Source organism: Bufo bufo, chromosome 1 (genome assembly GCF_905171765.1).
Source record: "Bufo bufo chromosome 1, aBufBuf1.1, whole genome shotgun sequence".
Lineage (NCBI taxonomy): Eukaryota > Metazoa > Chordata > Amphibia > Anura > Bufonidae > Bufo > Bufo bufo.
In genome coordinates, this window is record NC_053389.1 from 426,183,195 (window position 1) to 426,203,362 (window position 20,168).

General features: G+C 44.0%; 1 protein-coding gene across 1 annotated transcript in view; it reads left to right on the plus strand.

Annotated features, from left to right (window-relative positions):
- The window catches only part of LOC120987054 (sulfate transporter-like), a 36,327-nt gene that overhangs the window by 8,838 nt on the left and 7,321 nt on the right, over positions 1–20,168 (plus strand). Inside the window, exon 2 of the mRNA XM_040415695.1 lies at positions 17,630–18,223. Within this exon, the coding sequence (XP_040271629.1) occupies positions 17,630–18,223 (594 nt within the window). The remainder of the gene's footprint in view (positions 1–17,629; positions 18,224–20,168) is intronic.

Genomic DNA, 20,168 nt, shown 5'->3' on the forward strand with positions numbered 1-20,168 from the left:
TCCTGTTGATGTCATTGAAGGTTTCTTCCTCCACCCAGCCACGTACAACACCAAGGGTCCTGGAAAGGTTAATTGAATTGATTTTTCGAACGGGGAGATGGTTAAAAAAACGCTGTCTCCCTCCCCTTTGTTTGAATCCACGCCACGGTCACTGCGTCTGCACCGTGCAATTTACTGTCCCATCCGATATGAGTGCTATTTTCTGTAGTTCTCTCTTCTCATCAGTTTAATCCCTGTTACGTCCCCATTCTGGGGTCAATTTATAAAATTGATTTTTCGAACGGGGAGATGGTTAAAAAAACGCTGTCTCCCTCCCTTTTGTTTGAATCCACGCCACGGTCACTGCGTCAGCGCCATGCAATTTACTGTCACACCCGATATGAGTGGTATTTTCTGTAGTTCTCTCTTCTCATCAGTTTAATCCCTGTTACGTCCCCAATCTGGGGTCCATTTATTAAATAGATTTTTCGAACGGGGAGATGGTTAAAAAAACGCTGGCTCCCTCCCCTTTGTTTGAATTCACGCCACGGTCACTGCGTCTGCACCGTGCAATTGACTGTCACACCCGATATGAGTGCTATTTTCTGTAGTACTATTCTCATCAGTTTAATCCCTGTTACGTCCCATATCGGGGTGGGATTGCCTTTTGTGAAAAAAAATTTAGGCCGGGTACCTTCGACTGCCTTCACAGTGACAGACCAAACTCTGATACACCAAACTGAATTGATTTTAGGAACCGGGAGATGGAAAAAGCAGCTTGGTCGGTCCTCTTACTCCCAAGTTGGGGGGGGCACTGCGCGTGCACGGAGCAATGTGCTGTGACACCCTATATGAGTGGTGTCTTAACTAGTACTATTCCTATCAGTTTAATCCCTGTTACGTCCCCTATCCGGAGACGTGTGTCGAATTGATTAACCATTGTCGAATTAACAAACCATTACGACATCCTGGAATAATTTAGTTCTTAGCTTTGTACTTGCTTTGTATTGGAATTGATGGGGATTTTTTAAATTGTCTGCATTATTTCTAATAAACTATTAAGAGACTTTATTATGATTTTTTTATTTTATGTATTAAAAACCCACCCATACAACTTAAAAAAATAAATAATTTTTTTTTTAGTTTTTTCTATGAAAAATTATCCAGCCGATCGCTTTTGGTCTGATCATAATGAAGCAACAGCCTTATCATCTGGGGTGTGGCAACATTACCAACACACTCAGAGGTGATGATTGCTTCATTGTGATACGCAAGCCCCTTCACCACAACAAGGTAACGATCACGAAGGGGAATTGACACTTGTATGTGCCTTTTTTTTTTGTTTTGTTTTTGCAGCCACAGTGCAGCACCAGAGGCCAGAAAAATTAGGCATGTTCACATGCCTGAAAAATAATGGTATTGTTGCAGCCACTGTTGTAGCAGCGGCCGGAAAAATGTATGTTTTCAAGGCAGAAAGGTGACTAAAACATTGCGGCTTGAACCCTAGTTGGTTGCGGAGAATTCACGAAAGTCATCCGGTATGCAGACATTAAATACAGCAGCGTGGGGACCATTTTGAGGCCAAGGCATGTCATCAGGCCTTTTGTTAGTCAAACGTATCCCCCACTGTCAGTCCCTTCGGGATCCATGCCTCATTCATCTTAATGAAGGTGAGGTAATCAACACTTTCATGACCTAGGCGACTTCTTTTGTCAGTGACAATGCCTCCTGCTGCACTGAAGGTCCTTTCTGACAGGACACTTGAAGCGGGGCAGGCCAGAAGTTCTATCGCAAACTGGGATAGCTCAGGCCACAGGTCAAGCCTGCACACCCAGTAGTCAAGGGGTTCATCGCTCCTCAGAGTGTCGATATCTGCAGTTAAGGCGAGGTAGTCTGCTACCTTTTGGTCGAGTCGTTCTCTAAGGCTGGATCCCGAAGGGCTGTGGCGATGTGTAGGACTGAAAAAGCTCTGCATGTCCTCCATCAACAACACATCTGTAAAGCGTCCTGTCCTTGCAGCCGTGGTCGTGGTAGGAGGAGGATTACTTTCACCTCTTCCCCTGTTAGATTCCCGTTGTGCTGTGACATCCCCCTTATAAGCTGTGTAAAGCATATTTTTTTGTTTTGTTTTGAACTGCTGCATCCTTTCTGGCTTTCGGTAAGTTGGTAACATTTCCGCCACGTTCTGCTTATACCTGGGGTCTAGTAGCGTGGCCACCCAGTACAGGTCGTTCTCCTTCATCCTTTTTATACGAGGGTCCCTCAACAGACATGACAGCATGAAAGACCCCATTTGCACAAGGTTGGATGCCGAGCTACTCATTTCCCGTTTCTCTCCAGCCACGTACAACACCACGGGTCCCAGATAGGTGACAACAATGAGCACCCTGGGATGCCTGTTGTGGTTGGTCTTCCTCCTCCTCAAAGCCACATTCCTCCTCTGACTCCTCTTCCTCATACTCCTCTTGCAGCGTTGCCGCAGGTCCGGCAAGCGATGATGACAAGGCTGTTTCTGGTGGTGATGGTTACCACAACTCTTCCTCTTCACGCTCATCTACAGCCTGATCCAGCACTCTTCGCAGGGCATGCTCCAGGAAGAAAACAAATGGGATGAGATCGCTGATGGTGCCTTAGGTGCGACTGACTAGGTTTGTCACCTCCTCAAAAGGACGCATGAGCCTACAGGCATTGCGCATGAGCGTCCAGTAACGTGGCAAAAAAATTCCCAGCTCCGCAGAGGCTGTCCTAGCACCCCGGTCATACAAATACTCGTTGGCGGCTTTTTCTTGTTGGAGCAGGTGGTCGAACATTAGGAGTGTTGAATTCCAACGTGTCGGGCTGTCGCAAATCAAGCGCCTCACTGGCATGTTGTTTCGGCGCTGAATGTCTGAAAAGTGCGCCATGGCCGTGTAGGAACGCCTGAAATGGCCACACACCTTCCTGGCCTGCTTGAGGATGTCCTGTAAGCCTGGGTACTTAGACACAAAGTGTTGTACGATGAGATTCAACACATGTGCCATGCACGGCCCATGTGACAACTTGCCCAAATTCAATGCCGCCAACAAATTGCTTCCATTGTCACACACCACTTTGCCGATCTCCAGTTGGTGCGGGGTCAGCCACTGATCCACCTGTGTGTTCAGGGTGGACAGGAGTGCTGGTCAGGTATGGCTCTCTGCTTTCAGGCAAGTCAACCCCAAGACAGCGTGACACTGCCGTATCCAGGATGTGGAATAGCCCCTGGGGAGCTGGGGGGATTCAGTTGATGTGCAGCCAGACGCCGCAGCAGAAGAGGACTCAGCCGAGGAGGTTATGGAAGAGGATGGAGTAGGAGGAGTAGAGGAGGTGGCAGTAGGCCTGCCTGCAAGTCGTGGCAGTGTCACCATCTCCGCTGCAGAGCCACGCATTCCATGCTTGTCAGCCGTCAGCAGGTTGACCCAATGCGCAGTGTAGGTGATATACCTGCCCTGACCATGCTTTACAGACCAGGTATCAGTGGTCAGATGGACCCTTGCCCCAACACTGTATGCCAGAGATGCCATGACTTCCTTTTCAATCACTGAGTAGAGGTTTGGGATTGCCTTTTTTGAAAAAAAAATTCATCCGGGTACCTTCCACTGTGGTGTCCCAATAGCGACAAATTTTTTGAAGGCCTCAGACTCCACCAGCTGGTATGGTAAAAGCTGGCGGGCGAAGAGTTCCGTCAAGCCAGCTGTCAGACGCCGGGCAAGGGGGTGACTCTGTGACATTGGCTTTCTACGCTCAAACATTTCCTTTACAGACACCTGACTGTGGGCAGATGAGATGGAACTGCTGAAGGTGAGAGGCGGAGTGGCGGGTGGTTGAGAGGGGGCAAGGAGGACAGTGGTTGACGTGGCTGAAGATGCTGGACCAGGAGGAGGATGGTGGCTTTGAGCTTGTGTGCTGCTTCTACTCGTCATCATGTGTTGATCCCATAGGCGTTTGTGATGTGCGATCATGTGCCTTTACAAAGCAGTTGTACCTAGGTGGGTGTTGGATTTCCCACGACTCCGTTTCTTTTGGCACAGGTTGCAAATGGCATCGCTGTTGTCAGAGGCAGACACACAAAAAAAAATGCCACACTGAGCTTTGCAATGACGGCATTCTGGTGGTGGCAACAGCATGTGTTGATTGGCGTGCTGTCTGGCTGACCCCGGGTGCCGATACATGCTGTCTGACTGTGCCACTAGCTCCTTGCTACGACCTCCCCCTGCTTCCAACTCGTCTCCTCCTTCTCTCTGTCTCCCCTTCTGAACTTTCCCCCTCTTCTTCTTCTCTTCGAGCAGGCACCCACGTGGCATCCACGGACACATCGTCATCATCAACAACTTCACTTGTATCTGACACCTCAGCAAAGGAAGCAGCAGCGGGTACAACATCATCATAATCATCACACTGTACGTCCATGTGTGTAATGCTGCCTGACTGAGACATATCCCTGTTATCTCCATCCTCTGGCAATAATGGTTGCGCATCACTAATTTCATCCAACTGATGTGTAAATAACTCCTCTGAGGGATCAAGTGAAGCGGCTGTGGTGGCTGTGGTGGTAGTGGTGGTGGTGGCGGCGGGCGGGAGAGTGGTAACTTGAGAGCAGGTGACCAAAGCTGAGCTGGAGGCGGATGGTGCGTCAAGGTTCTTAGCGGAAGCTGTTGAAGATTGGGTGTCCTGTGTAAGCCAGTCAACTATTTTCTCTGAATTTTTTGGGTTCAGGGTACGTGGCCTCTGAACACTGGGCATTATTCCAGGGCCAGTGGAAATCACAGCACCGCAAACACGACGGCCCCTGCGGCGTGGCCTGCCTCTGCCTGTCATTTTTTATTAGATAAGTGTTACTATGCGTGCAAGGTACTGTGCCACCCTATATAAGTGGTGGGCAGTGGGCACAGTACAGTCTGTGTGGGCCTGACACACACTGGCTTGCAACTGTGATTATATCACAGAAAAATATTAAATAGAATTTTTATTTATCTGCAAGGTATTTGTGAGTGAGTGACACCCTGTAACGGTATAAGTGGAGGCCTAGCCAGTGGCCACAATACAGTCTGTGTGGGCCTGACACACACTGGCTTGCAACTGTGATTAGATCACAGAAAAATATTAAATAGAATTTTTTTTTTATCTGCGAGGTATTTGTGAGTGAGTGACACCCTGTAACGGTATAAGTGGAGGCCTAGCCACTAGCCAGTGGCCACAATACAGTCTGTGTGGGCCTGACACACACAGGCTTGCAACTGTGATTATATCACAGAAAAATATTAAATAGAATTTATTTTATCTGCGAGGTATTTGTGAGTGAGTGACACCCTGTAACGGTATAAGTGGAGGCCTTGCCACTAGCCAGTGGCCACAATACAGTCTGTGTGGGCCTGACACACACGGGCTTGCAACTGTGATTATATCACAGAAAAATATTAAATAGATTTTTTTTTATCTGCGAGGTATTTGTGAGTGAGTGACACCCTGTAACGGTATAAGTGGAGGCCTAGCCAGTGGCCACAATACAGTCTGTGTGGGCCTGACACACACTGGCTTGCAACTGTGATTAGATCACAGAAAAATATTAAATAGAATTTTTTTTATCTGCGAGGTATTTTCTGTCACACCCTGTATGAATGGTGTGCACACAGTACTGTCTGTGACTGAGCCTGCAGCCTCTCACACATGGGCAGGCAACTGCAATATATATAAATAAAAATAAAAAAAGGGCTTTTTGGGGTGCTGTCAGGACGCTGTCCTTACAGCAGATGAGTCTGTGGACACAGAACAATGCCCTAGCTAACGCTTTCCCTATTGAATCAGCAGCAGCACTGTCCCTCCTCTCACTGAGAATGCAGATTCCGAATGAATCTAAAATGGATGCTGTCCAGGAGGTGGGAGGGTCTGGGAGGGTCTGCTGCTGATTGGCTGGAATGTGTCTGCTGACTGTGATGTACAGTGTCAAAGTTTACTCAATGATGATGTATAGGGGGCGGACCGAACATCGCATATGTTCGCCCGCCGCGGCGAACGCGAACAAGCTATGTTCGCCGGCGAACTATTCGGGCCATCACTAATGATTAGATGAAAAAAGTTTTTGTGGAAGGCCAGTAGCTCATCTTCAGAGCTTGTCCATATTATTAGCAGGTCATCAATGTACCAGAGGAAAGGCTATCTTGGCTATGTGCTTTAGGGTGTAGTGGGTTTGTCGCCTCTTCTTAGGAAAAAAGAAGGTGCCCCAATAGGAGGGGGCAGTGAAGACAGAGAGGACATCACTGAAAGGCTTCTCTGGGGCTGCAAGGAGGAGGAGCAGGAGGAATGCTGTGACTCTTGGCTCCAAAGCATGGTGTCAGACTCAGAGGTAACCTCCACATCATCCTGCTGTGACTGAGAAGAGGAATTAGCAATCCAATGTACAATCTCATCCTTCTTCCCCTCAATGATATTGATGCGCCTTTCCGAAGCCATGGAGAACTGTGGCCAACTACTACTTCTGCTTCTACTTCTTGCCGGATAGGTGTGCTGATACTACCCATATTCTGGCTCTGGGAGGACAAGGCCTGAGTATTTTATTTTAAACTCTTCCATATTCCAGTTAATTATGAAGCCTAATGTAAACTCATAATTTTCCTAAATGAAAAGTCATGGCTTTGATACACAGTCACACAAATTATGGAACAGGTATAGTAAAATAGCAAGTGTGTTTGCTGTAACTTAAAGAACAATTAAATTCCCTTCCCCTTCTAAAAACACACACACTGCTATTGACAATTTACTTTTGAAATATTGCAGTATTGGAGCTGGTAACATTTCTGCCTACTGTTTTATTTGCATTCAAAAACACAGTTTCTGAAAAGACCTTTCTGTACTGTGCGATTATTCTCCACTCCCCACAACACCAATTTAACAATGCAGAAAAAGGCCAGTGTAAGGTTTGACTACTGTCTGTTTGAGTACTATTTGCCTTGAAAAATGTACTTTCAGAAAACACGTTCTCTATTGTAAAACTTGTAATGCAATTATTCTCCCCCCACACCAACAATTTATCGATGCAGGAAAGGCGATAATATTTCTGTCTAAGGTGTATTTGCATTTAATTTCACTGGTTTCAAAATTGCAGTAAAATGCTTTTGCTATAATGCAATGCGTTTAGTAACACCAAACAGATTTAAATGCACTGGGGAAAAAATGTGCAATTACTCAGCAGCAGAATGCTATTTGCATGCTGTGCTGGCAATATTAATATGAAGAAATCTGAGTTTTTCAGGAAAAAACAGCTCTCTGTTCAAATCAGAATTTTTTTCTTCTTGCAGTTGGCTAGTTTCGTAGTGCAGAACAGCAAAAATGAAGTCTTTCAGCAGCTGTATTTTTAAGCAATGTGACTCTCAGCCCTTTACTCCCTCAAACTGTTGTCCCTGATCAAATACCCTCAATTATGTATTTCTATTTTGTCCCTACACTGTCCCTTTTACACTAGAAGAGATGTTTGCTTGTGCCTTTGTATAATGTGTAAGATTGTTTTCTTTTAGACGCTGAATACATCCATCTACCCTCATTAACCGTTGTTCTGCCCCCACTTTACATACCCCTGGGGTCTATGTGGAGCTCGACAGCCCACTAAACACCTTCCTTCTAGCCAATAAAATAGACTTGGTGGAAGACAGTTGCTTTATTAACTGGATGTAGGGTTAGAGAGAAACTGAGGAACAAATATTAAATTAGACTACTAATGCCATTACACTACAGCATTACATATGTGCAATCATGAATAACATACAGTATGCTAACATGTTCTAAGCCACGCTGTAGAGAAACAGGAAAGATAACAACTTCTAATGTAATATGAACAGCATATGGCAGTAAAAACACAGTATAGAACCATAATGGCTGACCATGTGGTTAGGCCTAGCTGCACACTTAAACAGTTATACATTATAACTCCAAGTAACAGGGTCAGAATTGCCCTAAACAGTGCTCTTATGGCTACTTATAGCCAGAAATATAACATATCCAGCAGCTTACTGGTAATGCTCCAACAAAGGGATGAACTAGACAGCACAGGTCTTCTTTCTATGCACTTTCACTTCCTCTGGGTGGAGAACTAAAGGAATTAAATAATAGGCAATTACAAACAATTGCCACTAGATGGCACCCTGTGTCTATGGACAGCACAACCACTCAACACAGAGTGGGCTGATCCAAGCTGTCTGTCAGCCTGAGAGACAAACAGAGCAGGCCCCCACCTCCTCCCAGGGTCATGTGAGCATCATTCTAGTTCTTCCCTCCTGATTTTGCTCATCCACATGTGCAGTGAAATGGTGCTGCATGCCGTTTTACTGGATTCATCTGAAGGGAGCCTGAAAAGCTTGTTGTTCATTCGGTGTACAGATTTTTGGGAAATGTGCAACGAACCCGGTTCATTGCAAACTGATTCACTCACTTAATGCACGCGTGTCTTTCTTCAACCTAAGCAACTTTGCAACTATGTAATAAGGTCTCATTTCTTTTAATCAATAAGTAGTTACTGTATGCTCAATGTAAAGCTCATCTTTTTGGGCATTTTTTTAGCTTATTGCATTCTACTTATTTTGGGTTAATCCCTTCACTACCGAGCCGCTTTTCACCTTAAATCCCAGGCCGTTTTTTGCAAATCTGACATGTGTCACTTTATGTGGTAACAACTCTGGAACACTTTTACTTATACGAGCCATTCTGAGATTTTTTTCTCGTAACACATTGTACTTCATGACAGTGGTAAATTTCAGTTGAAATATTTTACCTTTTTTTATTAAAAAGCCCAAAAATGACAGACATTTGGGAAAAATTCACTATTTTCTAAATAGTTATTACTTTACATTTTCTCTATGTCTACTTTATGTTGGCTTCATTTTTTAAATGCCATTTCATTTATTTAGGACATTAGAAGGCTTACAGTTTTAGATGCAATTTTTCAAAATTTCAACAAAATTTTCAAAACCATTTTTTTTTAACACCAGTTCAGTTATAAAGTGATTTTCAGGGGCGTATGTAATGGAAACCACCCATAAATGACCTCACTTTAGAAACTACATCCCTCAAATTATTAAAAACTGATGTTACAAACTTTGTTAACCCTTGTGGTGTTCCCCAAGAGTTAATAGGAAATTGAGGTAAAATTTCTAAATTTTAATTATTTCTTTCTGATTTTCCATTTTCTTCCATTTTTGCTGTAACATAGCAAGGGTTGAAAGGAAAATAAACCTCATTATTTATTACCCTGATTCTTCAGTTTACAACCCCCCAAAAATATGCTCAAAAATGGTCGTATGAGCACATGGCAGGGTTTAAAATGGAAGTAGCGCCATAGGGCTTTTGGAGGACAGATTTTGCAGGATTGGCTTTTGGGAGCTATGTCGCATATGAAGACAACCTGAGGTGGCCCTACAGTGGAAACCCTCAAAAAGTGACCCCATTCCGAAAACTAGACCCCTCAAGGAGTATTTCAAGGTGTGTACTGAACACTTTGACCCATGAGGCGTTTCACAGAATTAGGAAACACTTGGCTGTGAAAATGAAATATTAAATTTCTTTTCAGAAAAAGTTGCTTTACACCCACATTTTTCACTTTCACAAGGGGTAAGGCTACTTTCTCACTAGCGTTTTGGCTTTCCATTTGTGAGATCCTCTGAAAAGTGAGGGCTCTGAAAAGTGGTAAAAAACGGATCAGTTTTGCCCTAATGCATTCTGAATGGAAAAGGATCCGCTTAGAATGCATCAGTTTGCCTCCTTTCAGTCACCATTCCGCTCTGGAGGCGGACACCAAAACGCTGCCTGCAGCGTTTTGCTGTCCGTCTGATGAAGCGGAGCCAAATGGGTCCATCCTGGCACACAATGTAAGTCAATGGGGACGGATCAGTTTTCTCTGACACAATCTGGCACAATAGAAAACGGATCCGTCCCCCATTGACTTTTAATGGCTATAGAAGACATAATACAATCAGATCCGTTCATGATGGATGCATGCGGTTGTATTATTGTAACGGAAGCATTTTTGCAGATCCATGATGGCACCGCAAAAACGCTAGTGTGAAAGTAGCCTAACAAGACAAAATGCACCCCACATTTTGTTACCATTTCCCCCTAAAAAGGACAACACCCCACATGTGCTCAAAAAGGATGCATAAGCACATGGCAGGGTTGAAAAGGGAAGGAGTGTCATAGGGCTTTTGGAGGACAGATTTTGCAGGATTGGCTTTTGGGAGCTATGTCGCATATAAAGACAACCCCAAAAAGTAAACCCCATTCCGGAGTCTAGACCTCTCAAGGAGTATTTGAAGGTGTGTCGTTTTCTTTTCGTTTACGGCCCGTTTTTTGAGTTCCGTATACGGTCCATATACGGAACCATTAATTTCAATGGTTCTGGAAAAAAACTGAATGTACTCCGTATGCATTCCATTTCCGTATTTCCGTTTTTCCGTTCCGTTGAAAGATAGAACATGTCCTATTATTGCCCGCAAATCACGTTCCGTGACTCCATTCAAGTCAATGGGTCCGCAAAAAAAACAGAACACATACGGAATGTACTCCGTATTTCTTCTGTATCCGTTCCATTTTTGCGGAACCATTTATTGAAAATGTTATGCCCAGCCCAAATTCTTCTATGTAATTATTGTATACCGTATATGCCATATGGAAAAACAGAACGGAAAAATGGAACGGAAATGGAAACACAACGGAAACAAAAAATGGAACAATGGAAAACTGCAAAACACTGAAAAAGCCATAAGGGTGTGTGCAGGAGGCCTTAGGAAACACTTGGCTGTGAAAAAAAAAATTACTATTTTTTCAGAAAAAGTTGCTTTAGGCCTCATGCACACGGCCGTTGTTTTGGTCCGCATCCGAGCCATCCGAGCTCGGATGCGGACCCATTCACTTCAATCCGCACCCGTTTCTCCGTTCCGTGGCCCCGCTGAAAAAAATATAACATGTCCTATTCTTGTCCGTGCTTTGTGGACAAGAATAGGCATTTATATTAAAGGTTGTCAGTGCCGTTCTGCAAATTGTGGAACGCGCACGGACGCCATCCGTGTTTTGCGGATCCACGATTTGAGGACTGCAAAACACACCACGGTCGTGTGCATGAGGCCTTACACCCACATTTTTCACTTTCACAAGGGGTAACAGGACAAAATGCACCCCACATTTTGTTACCCATGTTCCCCTTAAAATGGCAACATGTGCTTGTAGCCTGCTGTATGGGCGCACAGCAGGGCTCTAGAGGCAAAGTGCAAAATATGTTTTTTGCAGGCTTGAATAAACAGACATGGATTTTAGGTGCCATGTCGCATGTTAAAAAATTCTTGAGGTCCCCAGAAATTAAAAATCCCAAGAAGTGACCCCATTTTGGAAAGAGCACCCTCGTACGAACATTTTAGGTGGTGGATAGAGTACTTTTTAGCAAACAGGTGTCTCAAAGAAGGTGGAAACTCTTAAAGGATTTCAAAGCACACTTTTGTAAAAATGAAAAATTACTAGCAGACCCCAATTTTTCACTTTCACAAGGGGTTTAAGGAGAAAATGCACTCCAGTATGTGTTCCCCATTTTCTCCCCATTCAGAAAACACCCCATATGTGCTTGTAGCTTGCTGTATGGTGCGCACATCAGGGCTCTAGAGGCAAAGTGCAAGATATGGTTTTTGTAGGCTTGATTAAACAGACATGGATTTTAGGTGCCATGTCGCATGCTAAAAATTCCTGAGTTCCCCAGAAATTAAAAACCCCAAGAAGTGACCCCATTTTGGAAAGAGCACCCCCGTATGAAGATTTTAAGTGGTGTAAAGGGCACTTTTGACTTAACAGGTGTTTCACAGAAATGAATACGTAGTGGTTGGTGAAAAGTGGATATGTAAGCTATGCAAACTAAATCAGAGATATAAGGTGGTAAAACTACAGGGTACATCAAGGATGAAATTAAATTAATACTCCATGGATGAGTGGTAGATTCTGAAACAATCCTTGATGCACAGGTCAGGTTTTTCAGGGCAGGTTTTGCAATGGTAAATGTCTTTCCTTATCCCCCTTTTGGAACACACCCTGCATCTTTTTTGGGTCCTTCTCTTCCTCGCTGTTTGAGGGACTTCACCAGGGAAATGTTGCCCTGGTATAACTCGGGCATCGTAACTTGCAGAAGTACTGGGGCCCTCCATTGCTTGGTTTGGAAGAATTAGGGCCTTTATCACCACCTCTTGAAATTGTAGGAATGTTCTTGTCTGGCCTCTAGATCTAAATAGCACGTATGCATTGTACAGCGCCATCTGTACAATGTGCATGGACAGCTTTTTGTACAACACTTTTGTTTTTCGTGTGGCACTGTAGGGCTTCAGAACTTGATCTGAAAGATCAACCCCGCCCATGTGCTTGTTGTAGTCCAGAATGCAGTCTGGTTTGGGGACAGTGGTAGTGGTAACACATACAGGGGCAGGGGAGCTGGTGTTACTGTGAATGGTGGTCAGCAAAAGGACATCCCTCTGGTCCTTGTACTTAACCACCAACATGTTCTCATTGAAGAGAGCATGGCTGTCTCCTTTTCTTAGTGGTTGCCCTACCAGGGATCTAGGGAGGCCTCCCTGATTTCTGCATACTGTGCCGCACGCTACAGTACCTCTGGAACTTAGTGACCATAACAGTGGTAGACTCGTGCAGTAATTATCCACGTATAGATGGTAACCCTTATCCAGCAATGGGTACAGTAAGTCCCACACTATCTTCCCATTAACTCCTAAGATGGGGGGGGGGGGGGCATTCTGGGGGTTCAATCCGGGTGTCCCTCCCTTCATAAACCCAGAACTTGTGAGTGTACCCAGAGCTACTCTCACAGATTTTATACAGTTTTATGCCATACCTTGCTCGCTTGCTGGGAAGGTACTGGTGGAATCTTACCCTCCCTTTGAAAAGTAATAGGGATTCGTCTATGCAGAAATTTTGTTCTGGGGTGTACACTTCTGAAAACTTTGCGTTGAAGTGGTCATGGATGGGCCTCAGGGACAAGGATGGAGGGTGGTTTAGGGATCTGGAACTGCTGCAACTGAAAAAAGAAATCAGAGCAGTAATTCCAGATGTTCTTCTTTTCTTCTTTTTTCTTTCTACAGCAAAAGGTCAAATCGCAATGGTGGTGCACTACATGTTTTAGCAAGCCAACAAGCAGCACAGAAAAGGACAGAACCTCTCTGCACGAAGTCACCAGCTAGAATGGCTGCCTGCAGACAGGTTCAGCCCTTTCCTGTGCTGCTATAGCGCTGCTATTGGCTGGAGCCAAACACCTGTGTCCCCTGCCTGACCTCGGGGGAGACAGGTGCTGACTAGTTCAGCACCAGTCACCCCTGTACAACCCCCTTCAGCTCCATGAATGGTTAAAAAAACATCCTGAGCTGCGATTGGCCGGTCTGCAGAAACCGGACAATGGCGGCGAATGGAGCTGCAGCGGGGCGGAAAAACCTCCCTGTGCCCATAGGAAAGAAGACTGCTTGCTGTGCGGAGTAGCCATCGTACCTCGGTCATCGAGCGATTTCGCTCAGGGACCGGGTGTACACAGCGCCATAGCTGTACGGTGCTGGGATTTCTGACTCACTTTCCAGCAGTGCTTCTTGTCTGCCTCACGGAAATCAGTTTCATTTTAATAAGCATTTAGTTTATTTCAATGTTTATAAGCTGTTAGGAAACCATAGATAACTATAGAGAAGTTCACATTTCAGTTTTTTGATCAGTTATTTCCATCAGTTATTGTGAGCCAGTAAAGCCTACTAAGAGATAAGGTATAATGGAAAGATGTGTTCTGTGTTTTTAAACCGCACCTGGTTCTGGCTCACAATAAGGCTACATGCACATGTATGTGTGCCGTCTGGGCCCATGCGGAAGCGAACCTATTCACTTGAATAGGGTTTGTGATCCGAATCTGACCTCCGTTCCTTTCAAATAAATGGGTCTGCATCTGTGATGCGTAATGCACACGGCCAGTGAATGGGTCTATGATCCGTCCGTTCCGCAAAAAGATAGAACAAGTTCTATTTTTTGGTGGAACGGAAGCACGGATCGGAACCCCATGGAAGCACTCCGTAGTGCTTCCGTGAGGTTTCGTGCTTCAGTTCCGTACCGCATCTCTGGATTTGCGGATCCATTCAAGTGAATGGGTCTGCATCCGTGATGCGGAATGCACATGGCCGGTGCTCCGTGTATTGCGGAACCGCAGTATGCGGCCAAAAATACGACCACGGGAGCACAACGGCCATGTGCAAGAGGCATTAGGGCTACAAATTAACCCTTTGAGGACCATAATATTACCGTCATCAATATAAAAATAATTATATATTTTTCCCTTTAAGAATGTATTCGAACAATAAATAAAACTATTTCCACACTTGTGTCATTTTTGGGGGAGGAGTTATGACACGGGACAAATGTGTCCCTATGGTCCTCAAGGCGGACAAGGTTGCAAGCATTGTCTGTTTCTGGAACTTTAAATTTATTTTACAATGAATTCTAAGGAAGGTCATAATAAATTAAGTCAAATTCTGCTACTCTTAAACTATTTTGACATTTATTCAGAGACTTGCTCAAAACAATTTCAACAATAAAAATGCGGCTCTATGAATGGTGAGGCCAGAACAAGTACAGGCGATAGTAGATTGGGTTGCTGACAGTGCCTCCAGTTCCTTCACATTGTTTCCCACCCAGTCTCCTGCTGAAAGATCAGAGTTGGCACCTGCAGCCGATGTCCATCAGTCTTTCACCTCACCCCCTTGCAAATCAGCCAAGCAGTCTGAGCCCCAAGTCATGCATCAGTCTCTTCTTTTTTTTGATGACTCTGTTAGCAGGGTTTCGCAGGGCCATCCACCTAGCCCTGCCCCAGAAGTGGAAGAGATTGAGTGCACCGATGCCCAACCACTTATGTTTCAAGATGAGTACATGGGAGGACCATCGCAGCACGTGTCAGGTGATAACGAAACATAGGTGCCAACTGCTGGGGCTTTCGAAAGTGTGCAGACCAACAAGGAGGGCAGGGGTGAAGACTGGGTGGAAGATGATGTGATGGTTATCGTGTTTATTAAAAATGTCAACAGTTTGTCTTCTGCAACCTTCAGTTTTCACTGCCTCTGCAGACTGCTTCTTGTCTGCCTCACTGAAATCTGTTTCATTTTAATAAGCATTTAGTTTAAATCAGTGTTTATAAGCTGTTAGGAAACTATAGATAAGTTCACATTTCAGTTTTTACAAAGGCGTCTGGTTTCCATGGTAACCATCGAGCCGCTGCCATCGCAGCGCAGCGGCCCGATGGGGAGAGTGGGAGCTCCCTCCCTCTATTAACCTCAGGGATGCCGCGGCCGACTACTGGCTGCAGCATCTAAGGGGTTTACAGGGCCGAAATCGGTGCTAGCACCAATCTCGGCAATCACAGCAGAGTGTCAGCTGTATGTTACAGCTGACACTCTGCTGATGGCGGCGGCTCAGGAACGACATACTGGGGAAGACAGCAGCGCATAAAGGGGGCAAAAGGTGGCATGAGGGGGCATCAGGCGGCACAGGGGGTATTAGTGTATGATCTTTGGCAGTTCTTGGTTTCAGGCTGTGATCTCCAGCTCTTGGGGAGAGCAGAGACTCCGGGGTTGTGACACTTTATAGTGTCATAGCCCCGGTAAGGAGTTTGGACGTGACTGTACGTCCAAATGCGCTAAGTGACATGCTTCTGTGACATTGGAAGAGTGCACGCATACTTTTTGTTATCGCCTCAGTAATCGATTTCTAACGAATGACTGACGCGGAGTAGGAGGAGCATCAGGAGAAATAGAGGACATTGAAGTCGATGGGAAGGAATGACAGCTTCTTTCTGCTGACCTTGCTGAGCCCTAACTGTTGGAGAGGGGGTGCGGGCCGGTAGGAGATGAAGCAGTTGTTGCATCAGGCTGTAAGACTAAATGAATGGCGCGGTTTTCCTACACCACTGTATGGTGACACTCCATGTGTTGTAGCAGGGCCGTCGTGCCAACATTAGCACCCTGGCCACGTCTCACCTTTTTCCCACACATGCTGCATACCACCACACTAACGTCTCCCAGTGACTTGGTGAAAAATTCCCACACTGGCAAGTATGGTATTTTCCCTCTACCTCTGTGTAATGCCTGCCTGCCACTGCTTTTATGAACTCATGCACTGCTAGTGTGTTCTTCACAGGGAGTCTCCCAAGTAGCAGACAGTGTACCCCCTCCCACGTTTGGCTGCAGTTCTCCCACTGCCTTCACCCTGCTGTCTCAATGGCACACTTACACCCTGCTGTCTCAGGTGTCACCCTTACCCCCTGATGATGATGATGCCCCCTCTTTACCTTGCTCCCACAAAGCTCATCATTGCCGAAAAGCAAAGCAGAGCCAGCAACTATCATTATTTGGCTACCAGAAGAAGCAGCAAAATCAAGAGGCAGGTTCAGGACAGGTGAGGGCACAGAGGCAGTTCCTCGGCCATGACAACTAAGCTTGGTGTCAGAGGAACCCACCGATTCATGTTATCTGTTATCACTTGAGATGATGTTGAAAAGCTAGTCAAGCATTCTAGTACAGCCGTATTGTCAAAACACGACTGCTGGATGACAGTGGCAGCTCTGGTCTCTTGCTGCGGCTGCTACCAACCCCCCTTTTTCTGCTGCTACTTGTTCTGGCTACAACATTTTTGTGCCACTGCCTGTTCCTTTGGAGGGCCCAGGCAACTGTCTGTTGGCCATAGTGTACAGTAACTGTATTAGTAATGTAATGGATTAACTAAGAATGTGGCAGCAGTTGAAGATAAATGTAGCGATTGAGGCATAGTAAGTCTATGTATAAACTTATAGATTAACTGGGAATGTGGCAGCAGTTCAAAAAGATGCACACAGAGATTACACTCAACCTGCACTGTCCCTGCTGTCTCCCTATGCTCTCCCTACAGTCTCAAAAAACTCTCCCTACGATCTCCCTGCACTGTCCCTGCACTCTCCCTATCCAATATTCTCCTAATAGCTTTTTGCAACACTGTCCCTAGCACATAAGCACTTGTCACATCTCTCCCTAAACTCAGCTGACAGTGAAATGGTTCAGTTCTTGCAGGATGAGGCTTTTATAGGGCTGTGACATCACAAGGGATGGCTATCTTTGGATTGGCTGGCTGTATGGCATTATGAGTCATATTTTTTTCCAAGGCTTCTTACGTTAACTTTGTAACACATGCAGCAGCCAATTTAAAATCAAAATTGTTACCACGAAGCGCAAGGAAATTCGTATTTGTGGAGAATCAAATATTTCCAAAACTTCAGATCGAATTCCACTTCGGATGCTTTGATTCGCTCACTAGTAATTAGTTTTTAGTGCTAAAAATAGATCTTCAGCTCTTAATAAGTTTCCACATATTTACTAGCAATGGCACAAATCACAGGTATTAAAAAGGCACTTAAACATTTGATGATTGCCTCTTCACGTCAAAGAGAAAATCAAATTTATCACTACTATGATGCAGCATATTACACCATATTCTATTTATTGACATTTTCAAGTATTGTCAAATCTAACTGGAATGTATCATTATTATTGCCATAGTCTGTTGTAAAATTAACTATATGTCATTTTGACTTGATGTGTCTTTTTCATTATAGTATATGGATTCTGATTATCCTCTCACCGATAAGTTCCCTGACAAGAGTGAGCGCTCAATGTCACTACCTTACAACTCAGTGGACCTTGAAGAGCATATCAAGCCACCACTCAATATTAAAGAAGTAATTTTGAAGAAAACTGAACACTGTTGTAGAAGTACCCCAGGAAAATTAGGCAGATTTTTATTTGATCTTTTCCCCGTGCTTACTTGGCTTCCTCGCTATAAGATTAAGGAATACTTACTAGGTGACATTGTGTCTGGAATCATAGTTGGCATTCTTACCATTCCTCAGTCCATTGCGTATTCACTGTTGGCAAGCCAAGATCCCATTTATGGCTTATACTCTAACTTTTTTTGCTGTATTATCTACTTTTTGATGGCTACATCTCACCATAATTGTGTTGGTACATATGGGGTTCTGTGTCTGATGATAGGCGAGTCAGTAAACAAGCACCTAAAAGCAGCAGGTTTCCCTGAAGAGGGTGACATGATATTAAATTCAACACTTGTCAGCAATGGAACTGTATGTGATCGAGGCTGCTATGCGATTATGGTAGCCACGTCTTTAACTTTTATGGTTGGACTTTACCAGGTAAGATGGAGATTCCCAATATGCCATACGTTTAGGTTCAACAGAATAGACTACAAAATAATGAATACAACATGGCAATACATTAAATTATATTTCTGACTTCATTATTCAGATGGGAGGTCTTATCAGTGATGGATGGAATTATATGTGTAATTATGTATACAGAGAACGCTATCAATCACTGATAATACCTCACACCTGGATATAAATAGCAGAGAATGTAAATGATAAGTTTTATTTGCCGGTCTTTAATAATGCCTTCTTGCTTTTTAGCTATTTCAAACTATCAGACTAGATACTAGAAACTTGGTGTAGGTGACTGCCTAATAAGACAAAAAGTAACCTTTGAAATTATGCACATCTCCAAGCCTGTGCTAAAAGTATAGAAAATAAGATTACGTTAAAGAGGCCTGTCAACACAAAATGCAATGCAGTCTGCAGGCAGCATGCTATAGAACAGGAGGAGCTGAGCAGACATACAGTTCAGTAAAACTTGTAATTAATACTTTCTGACCTCAGTTACACACAAAGGAAGTATTATCTGTGACTGACAGTTGTTTCTGTATACACACTTACACAGAGAATGCTATCAAAAACTGATAATGCCTTCCCCATGTACAACTATCAATCACTGATAATACCTCCCCAATGTATACTTATCAGTGACTGACAGCTATCTCTGTATACACCTCCATAGTATATTGCTGCTGATAGTAGCAATACATATATTACATATTGTAAGATCAATTAGTGTGCAATATGCAAATATATTACAAAAAGGTGTCAATACATGGAAGCGATGATATAATACAATAACAACACACAGCTCATTTAAAAAAAACAGCATTTATTAACAACACAGTGCTACAATACAAAGCACTGATACGATTGCTGCCATTATTAGTAAAACAAAAAATGTCCCCTGTTACGTCACACACTTTTTTCTTTTCTATGTTATATGTTTTAAATAGAATATAATAAAAGATGTAGATGAAGTTAGGACCCCTAAATGGATTTTTTTTTTTGTCATTTGACCACTAGTTATTTTGTGAGTAATTATCCCGAGGGTCCCAGCAAGGGCCCAACTGTGTGTCTATCTCTGTATACACACGTACACAGAGAATGCTTTAAATCACTGATAACACCTCCCCCATGTACAACTATCAGTGACTGACAGCTATCTCTGCATACACACATACACAGAGAATGTTATCAATCACTGATAATACCTCTCCTGTGTACAACTATCAGTGACTAACATCTATGTATACACACTTACACAGAGAATGCTATCAATTACTGATAACACCTCCCCTGTGTACAGCTATCAGTGACTGACAACTATCTATGTATACACACTTACAGAGAGAATGCTATAAATCACTGATAACACCTCTCCTGTGTACAACTATCAATGACTGACAGCTATCTCTGTATACACACTTACATAAAGAATGCTATCAATCACTGATAACACCTCTCCCATGTACAACTATCAGTGACTGACAGCTATGTATACACACTTACACAGAGAATGTTATCAATCACTGATAACACTACACCTCCCCATGTACAACTATCAGTGACTGATAGCTATCTCCGTATACACATTTACACACAGAATGTTATCTATCACTGATAAAAGCTCCTATGTGTGCAGTTATCAGTGACTGACAGCTCTCTATGTATACACACTTACACAGAGAATGCTATCAATCACTGATAACATCACCCCCATGTATAGCTATCAGTGATTGACAGCTATCTATGTATACACGCTTACACAGATAATACTATCAATCACTGATAACACCTCCCATTTGAACAGCTATCAGTGACTGACACCTATCTCTGTATATACACTTACACAGAGAATGCTATCACTGATAACACCTCCCCATGTACAACTATCAGTGACAGCTATTTATGTATACACACTTACACA